Source organism: Calidris pugnax, unplaced genomic scaffold, assembly GCF_001431845.1.
Source record: "Calidris pugnax isolate Ruff unplaced genomic scaffold, ASM143184v1 scaffold9, whole genome shotgun sequence".
Lineage (NCBI taxonomy): Eukaryota > Metazoa > Chordata > Aves > Charadriiformes > Scolopacidae > Calidris > Calidris pugnax.
Window position 1 is genome coordinate 4824793 of NW_015090778.1, and position 8376 is coordinate 4833168.

At 47.9% G+C, this 8376-nt stretch overlaps 2 protein-coding genes across 3 annotated transcripts in view; one reads left to right on the top strand and one right to left on the bottom strand.

Moving 5' to 3' along the window:
* Positions 1-2529, top strand: ARMC7 (armadillo repeat containing 7). Its single transcript, XM_014952464.1, has 3 exons — positions 1-284; positions 365-508; positions 1479-2529. The coding sequence occupies exons 1-3, from the start codon at positions 200-202 to the stop codon at positions 1814-1816; spliced, it is 567 nt and encodes a 188-aa protein (XP_014807950.1). The 5' UTR covers positions 1-199; the 3' UTR covers positions 1817-2529.
* A 344-nt stretch (positions 2530-2873) lies between these two features.
* The window catches only part of NT5C (5', 3'-nucleotidase, cytosolic), a 5758-nt gene continuing 255 nt past the window's right edge, over positions 2874-8376 (bottom strand). For both annotated transcript variants that reach the window (XM_014952453.1, XM_014952445.1), the window contains exons 2-5: positions 4280-4380; positions 4135-4195; positions 3259-3373; positions 2874-3173 (exon numbers count right to left, since the gene is read on the bottom strand). In XM_014952453.1, the coding sequence (XP_014807939.1) occupies positions 3028-3173; positions 3259-3373; positions 4135-4195; positions 4280-4380 (423 nt within the window). In that variant the 3' untranslated portion in view covers positions 2874-3027. The remainder of the gene's footprint in view (positions 3174-3258; positions 3374-4134; positions 4196-4279; positions 4381-8376) is intronic.

The window sequence follows — 8376 nt, forward strand, 5'->3', positions numbered from 1 at the left end:
GCGGGTTGACGCGCTCCGCCCACAAAATGGCGGCCGCCAGGCGCCGGCCGCCTCACGGCCGCCTCGGCTCACCCGGACCGAATTTGGCGTGGCCGTGAACGAGCGCTAGCCCGCCCGGGGGGTGTCCGGGGGAAGAAAGGGCAGAGCTGTCGGTGTCTCACAGGCGCCGGGCGGTTAGCGGCTGAGCTTGGGGCATGGCATGGCTGCTGGGCCCAGGATGGAGCTTGGGCGGCTGGAGTACCTGCAGGCCCTGGTCACCGAGTTCCAGGTGACAGATAGCCCAGGTAACCCCCGGCACAGCTGCTTGCTTATATTCTTTGTGCTGAGAGTGTTTCCTCACACACCTGATGCATCTCCATTGCAGAGGCCAAGGAGCAGGTGCTGGCAAACCTGGCCAACTTCGCCTACGATCCCAAAAACTATGAGTACCTCCGGCAGCTTCAGGTCCTGGATCTCTTCCTTGATACGCTCACTGAAGACAGCGAGACCCTTGTGGAGTTTGCAATTGGTAAGGGCTACACCTGAACCGGGGCTGACAGGATGCTGGGCCTGGTGCTTCAGTTTGGTGGTTAATTCCCCTCTGAAAGGCAGATGGTTGTGCTGCAGGAGCAGCCTCAGGCTGTCCTGGTAAGACCTGGTTTAGTGGAGAACGAGTGGAACGGGCAGAGAGGTAGGAGGGAGGCATCTCCCCTTCATCCTAATAGAGCTACTATGCTTAAAGAACATGCTTTCTGGAAAGGAATTGTTGGTTTTTTTCCCCTGACTGTAAGTAAACATTAGCTGAATGACTTCTTAATGAAATCTCTCCTACAGAGAAACAGTCATTATTACATCAGTTTTGCCACGTATAATGTACATGTCCAACTTTACCATTTTGCTATTGACAACCAGTCTTTTAGAAATCTTACTTGAAATGTTTTAATAAGTCCTCCGAGGAACTGCCTTATGTTGATTCCTCATGGCCTAGAACATAAGCAAAGGGGTCAGATTCTAGTTGTGAGTGATTCCGTAAGATGACAATAAGTATATTTGATTTTTAAGGTTTGTGGCAGATCTATGCCAAGGGTATGGCTGCACCTTGAGATTTCGAGTAAACATGTTCTGTACCTCTTGGCTCATGCTGTTATCTCAGTTCTCTAAAACATCTGCAGTGAACTGCTGGCTTGTAGCCTCTGCTAGGGTTAAGTGATGCTGGAATTCTTCATCCTGTGGAAGAGGTTGTGTCCAGCAGTAACAGTGCCCTCTAATGACATGCAGGAGAGGATGTTCTGATGGAAAATCTCTGGAAAGAATCAAGAGAACATTGCCCAGGAAGCCATTAAGAATTTTCCATCCAAATCTCACAGAAAATCTGGATGCTTATTTCTGTGTTAGAAAAAAGGGTCAGCAGTGAATTTGAGTCTTAGTATGAAAAAGATGAGGGTGTGGAGAGAAGAGTTTGTCTTGCAGGTGTCAGACATTTTCTTTGGCTGTTTCAGGCGGTCTTTGTAATCTGTGCCTGGATAAAGCTAACAAAGACTACATCTTGGAGGCAAATGGGGTAGAGCCTGTAATCAACTGCCTCTCCAGCTCCAACGAGGAGACGGTCATGTCGGCGGTCACGACGCTGATGTACCTGACAACGCCGCAGTCGCGCCAGCAGACCACGGCTCTCCCGGTAGTGGAGTGCATGCTTCGCTTCTCCCTCTCGGCCAACAGGAGGTTAAGCAATCTGGCAACTGTCTTCCTGGAGGATTACTGCACTCCGCCGCAAGTGGAAGAGGCCAGGAATCTCAGCAAACACACAGCGGTGGGGATTCCTCTCCCCAAGGACTGAAGCTGTCGGAGCAGCACGGAGCTGTGGAGAGGGACAACTCCCTCTCTTTTCCCAGCCCTCCACTTTCTGCTCAGCAGGTCAAGAGTCTGTTGAGAACAACATTAAAGAGGGGAACCAGTGACACCAGCACTGGATTTTAGTTAATAAAGAGGATGGTAGAGCACTATCATGTCAGTCAGGCCAAGCACACAGCTAAGACTGCAAGCAAATATTTCAAATAAAACAGCTCATGGCTGTTGGAGAGCAGGTTGCCAAGTGCAGCCCAGCATCCAGCTTGCACAGATAATCCTTCCCAGCAGTTAGGGGTATTTTCTGCTTGGGTTATTGGGCAGGTTATATCCCCTCCAGTTGCTGGATGGTTTTGCTGCAGCTCTTCTCTTCAACGTCAACTCATATGACTTTGAAACGTGACATCATAAACTTTATTCCTCCTCCAGAAGAAAGGCATTTCCTTGCCCTGGCAGTTTGCAATCTTGCTGCATCCCTTTGACACTGAATATGTCATCCTATCATGGCATAGGCACCCGGCTAGTAAATGGCTACACAGGGCAGGCTGTAGCTATCCTATAAATCAGGAAGTGGAAAGTTGTTTTTTTCTTTTCATAACACTGGTGAGAAAGGTGAAGATTCAAAAAAAAAGGGGCAGTCTGGCTGGTGAGAACAGCTGTCTTGTAAAATCTTCTAATAAAACATTAACTTGAATGCTGTGTAAACAGTTTTTGGATAAGCTTGTAAACATTTATCTACAGCAGCCCATTCTAAACATTGCAGCCCAGCCTTCGCCCACCCTTCCTCATACACGTGGGCCAGAAATTGAAGCCAGCTTGGTCTCGTTTCATGATCAGCCAATGATGCAAAAGGCAACCCAAAAGCCAGGGTGGGTAAATACATAAAATTTAAAAGTCTGGCTGTTGAGCACAGCGGTCCGGACAGACACCCAGGCAGTGTCTACTCAAGTTTCAGAACTTTACTTCTTCCTCTTTTTTTTAATCCTCTGTGCCCCGACTCAGCCCAAAACAAATAGAAGTGAGGTTAAAAGCTCACACACACACGCACAAAAACCTAACCCCCAACTTCTTGTATTTTATAGTTTCTCTTCACCAACAGCAAACATCCAAAACAACTCTGCAGAGATGAGCTAACTGAATGCAGAGCATTTCCCTGGCAGCAGGTTGTTCCCTGGCAGCAGGAAGAGCATGACATCCCTGTTTTCATCGCTGCCTGCGCTTGCTTTCCAAAATGCCCTTCCAGTCGTCCGCCCAGGAGAGCAGCCGGCGGCGCGGTGGCTGCAGCTGGAAGCGGCTGTTGTGGTAGCAGGTGACGAGGATGTGCTCCCAGCTCGGGTTCTGCTCTGCGCCTGAGGAGGGCAAGGGAGGAAAACTGAAGCCAGCTGGGGGTCTTCCTCCCCAGCTAACAGAAAGCAACGCAAACGCTTTTCAAACCTCTAATGGTGTCCTTGTCATCAAACAGCAAGTCGGCGGATACGACGGTCTTATCTCGGGTTAGAATAATCCGGTCCACAAACTCGGGTCCCAAATGTTTTTCTACCCACTTATACTGCAGAGACAAGAAATAAGACGGGAGAAAATCCTGCTGCACTTTCAGTTTGCACATTGCTCACGTCAGCTCAGCCCCAGCTCAGCAATCTTTTTTCCACCCATAAACCCACATCTGTGTCTGCGAATCCCCACCACGGAGACTGGCTGTGGCCCAGGACGCTGATTTAACCTGTACCTGTAGCAGCCTTCAGCCAGCACGGCGTTTGCCATCCCTAATCACAGCTGAGTTTGCGAGCAGCGCTGGCCGCTTGCCCCGAGCACAGGGATTGTGCCCATCTAAGTCATTCCAGGGACTGAGCTTCCCCTCTCCATTCTCATGCCAGTGGCAAACAGGGCTAATCCCAGCACTACAGCCTCCTCTTAGCTCGGGATTGGCTTCTCTCGGGAGAGCTGAAGAGCTCAGGCTCCGGATTTAGACAGAGCAAGGGTTTGTCAGTTGAGGAGCCTCTGGCATGGAATCCCCTGGGAATATCCCATCCCCCTGGGCCATGCTGCAACGGTCCCTTTGCTGGAGCCCAGGTGTCACAGGCTCCAGCTCCAAGAGGACAGGGATCACGTGCCCGCAATAAGGCTGGCATCACAGGGCATTCCAAGATTCCCCATCCTGAGATACCCACACATTCTCGTGTGCCCAGGCAGCTGCCCCTCAGACAGAGGGCTGGCAGGGACACTACTGTCTTTATGAATGAATGACACTGACCTGGGTGCTATGAAATAGCTAAAGCAGCATTAAAACCAGTAGAATAAATTCTCTCTCACCTTTTCCACGATGCAGTGCTCATATTTCCTGAGAGGACTTGTGCAAATAAAGACTTCAGTGCTGAAAAGAAACAGCCCTCGTTAGCAGCCAGGGGAAAGGGCGTAAGTTAATGGCAAAGGGCTGCAGGGAGCAAAGTGTCCTTACTTCTGCATGCGGATCATCTCCTGCATGGCTTCGAGGGCTCCTGGAATTGGATCCAACTCTAGGAAGAAGCCAGGCGATTCATAGATGCTGGCTACCTTCTCCTGCAAGAGACAGGAGGACAATTAGCAATGCCCACACTTTCATCTAAGCTCTGTGCAGGACAGTTGTCCGGTTACCCCAGGTGTAACAGCCATCAAAGGCTTTACAGAGTGACCTGGTGCTTCATGCCAAGAGTGGATTATAAAGTTTCTCACCTTTAGGGTTCTGGGAAAAGTCCAGCTTGGGCACACGAGAAGGAGAGGTTACTCTGGGTGGCTTGTCTGAAGCGAGGAGGCAGAGCTGATGCTGAGCTGGCTTTGTTTCCATGAGCCACTCCATGAGTAGCACCACAAACACAGCCCTGACCTCCAGCTCTGCTGAGAGAAGGGGAACTCCCACCTCACCCCTTCCCAGCGGGTCTCTTTCTACTAACTCTTGTGAAAATCGAAGGAACAGGTTTAAGGATTCTGCTCCTCTGTCACATTTGATGGAACTTTGCTTACGGCTCCGGAGTTTACCAGGGATGTGTGGGTGGATACATGTACTCCCCAAGAGCCCTCTTTTCCTTCAGAGCAAACAGGGCAATATGGGGACCATGCTAATTACCATCCACAGCAGAGGGCTAGGTCAGCACACCCACACATCTGGGGTTAATCCTTTCAGACCAGAACAGCTCAGCAAGAAGGAAGGGAGAGAAAAGGAGAGCGAGAAAAAAATACCTTTCTTTGCTGCTTTCTATGATTTTCAATCACATACTAAAAAAGCAGCTGTTAAAGGAGCAAATCCTGACCTCGGCACGGACAGCTGCTCCTCGCTGGTGGTGCAAAGTCTACACAAAAGGGTGTGAGGCTGCAGGAGGAGATTCAGAGGTCTCTGTGCTGCCCTAAGAACCTTCAGCTTCATCAACTGACCTGTGCCCTCAGCTGGGCAGGGTTTGGTGGTGATTCACCTGGGTCCCACCAACCACCTCCCTCCTTTGACCCCCAGCACACAACCTTAGCAGGGGACGGAGCATTGAGGGGATCATGGCTTTATCCCTTTTCCCTCTGCACCTGCTCTGGGTGGGAAATCCACCTTCCATACAGGCATGTGGGACACCACAGGAATCAGAGAGGTCATTAATGACAAACAGGTGGGAAAGGAGGTTCTCTCTAAAGTTATAAGCATTTTTAAGTAGGAAAGAAACAAGGTTAGTGGAGAAGCATTGTTTTCCCAGGCTAAAGTGGCCAAAAAGGGTGCCAAAATAGGTAACAGTAATTTGATATGATACAACACAGTGGCACCTTTAATCTCTGTAAGGAAAAGTAGGATTTCCAGGACAATTCTTGTGCCTCTAGGTAGGAATCTCTTCCAGACCTCTTTTTTTTTCCCTTTAATTTACTGATAAGACATTCTCGTGCCTTTTACTATTAGGATGTTCACTGGTTTGAATCCAACTCTGGTTAGTTAATTTTAAAAATCACTACCTGGTGACCGCTGGGTGGCCTGTGTTAAATCAGAACGTTTCAGTGCAGCTCCTCTTATCACACAGCCCATCCTGACAAAGCACCTGCAGCAGCAGCACCCTCCCAGCAGCTCCAGGGGCTAAGTCCACTAAGTCCAGGCCTAGCACCCTCCCAGCAGCGCCAGGGGCTAAGTCCACTAAGTCCAGGCCTAAGTTTCATTTTCAGACAGAGAGGTTACGCTTCCAATATCTCTTCTGCCCTAAGACACAGGAGTCTCACCTTCCCTGGGGTCATACAGTGAACCTCAGAGGTGCTGAGCTAGCATTTTTCTGCAAGCATTACAGTCTTATGTTCCTATTGCACCCAACAATTTGAAAAACTTATTTCTTGGTTAAATATTCTTCAAAGGCAGGTTGGCAGCCTTTGCTTAGAAATTGATTGATTTATGGTGCAGCTGGTGGTCTCCTTGCTCTGTATCACAGAGGAACATCAACATAAAAAACATTTCAATTAAGTGGCAACGAGGAGTCAGCATTAAACAAGTCTCCCAGATCACAGTGCTCACTCAGCTGGCGCAATTTGGAAATAATCATAAATCAACAGCCAGAAATGTGGAAGCACTGCCTGATTTCACATGCAAATCAGAAGAGGATAAGGAGTCTGGGTGAAGAGGTGGCAATCAGATCTGCCCAGATCTCTGTTTCCATGCAAAGCCTCACCAATCACAGCAACAATTCCCTGGAGCTCTTCCCAAGGAGATTCAATTACAGAATCAGGCCTTTTGCCTGAAAGCCCTTTTATCCTACAGCAAGACACTAGAAGCTGGCAAGTTTCCACCACATCACAAAAATGTCTGGCTTTGCTGGAAAAAGGAATTTGATTTGATGACTCTTAGAACCAAAAGCCACTTGTAAAAAAAAAAAAAAAAGTTACTAGAAAAAGAAAGTAAAACAATTTTCTTTCCTCATTTTCATCCTGTTGCTGAACCTTTGCTTTTAACTTCCATTAGTAGGAAAACAGCAGGAGGAATTCTATAATTCTATCTATCCCTAAGCTTTCTCATTTGCAACACCTAAAATAATTCTAGGAATTTTTTGCCACTGCTGGAGATGTCAAATCCATTTTTGAAACTGTCTGGGTTAACCAGCCACAGTATTTACATAAAACCTGAAGGAGCTTCAAATCTTTAAAACTTTATTGTTCTGCCAAATGTGTCTAAAACAGCCCAGAGATCCAGAGGTGACTGAAGGAGACAGACACACAACACGACTGCATAAACCTCATTTCCTTAGGGAGCCAGGCTAATAATGAACAGTGAGATAAGAGCTTTCTGCTACTGCTGATCTGCGTGGGATTCAAACTAGTTACCTGGTTATTTCATTGACTCACCTACAGTCTGGGAAGGGAACAGGATGAGCATGAACCAAATTAGGGAATTGCAATGCCAGAAATAGAACACAGCTTTTGGGACAGATCAGACTGTAGACTGTCCAAAGAAGAACACAAAAAGCCACGACCCCTTGAATTACTTGCAATATTTTTGTCCCACTATAGCCAAATGGGATTCACTCAAGGAATACTGAAGCAATAAATCACGTTTGTTTGTATAAAATGATAAACAAATTGTGCCCACTCTCTCTATATTTACAAGTTAGTAGTTCGGGGAAATTTGGAGCATCTATAGTCATGAATTAGAGCTCAGTCAGTTTGGAGCCTGTGGAAATGCTGCCCAGACCCAGCGCTCCCGTCCCTCACACCGGTGCAGGAGCCCGTAACTCGCTGCAGAGCAGGAGGGAAATTAATACGAGTTGTCATTTCTTAGTAGTAAAAAAACCTACAGGATCTTAAAATCAGCCATGAACTTGTGAGGGAAGTGCAGGGCACAGCCTGGCTCAGCACCCACCCGATTTCTTAGAGTCCCCGACTGTCCCGTGGTAACCAGAACGAAGCGTGAAGTCTGGATTTGCAGCATTTTTAATTTTGCCTTGCAAATCTCTCTGATAGTCATTCATTCAGTCATTAGCAACTGTTAAAAATAGCAACGATTTGCACAGAGGTAGGGTGTCCCACAGGCTTTTTACATACTATTCCAGATGGCTTACCTCCCATGTGCTCTGCTTGTCAGGGCTCACAGAGGGAATAATACAGATACGGGGTTTTATTAGCTGTACAAAACCCATATCAATTTTTATATTTCTTGCTACATTAACACATAGAGGGCTCAGCGAGCTTAGGTAATTTATTGCTATTACTGCTGCACGACAAGGGCAGTTCATGAGTAGGTAAAGAACGAGCTGAAGATGGTTCTGCGAATAATTTAATCTAGTTATTTTCATATCGGAATCGCTCATTGCCAATTCCCGCACACGCACCTCTCTGTAAAGGGCTGGGAAATCCCCCCCACACACACCCGGAGCAATTATCGCTTTACAAATTAAGGCCGTTAGTATTGAAACAACCCTTTGTAGCACCCCCTGAAAGACAAACAACCACCCTCCCCTCTGCTTTACGGTCGGAAGAGGAAGTTCCCTTCGCTCCCGGGGGACAAGAGGGAAGGAAGGAGAGGTTTTGGGAACCCCCCTCCCCATTTTCCAGCCCGACAGTGTGTTCCCC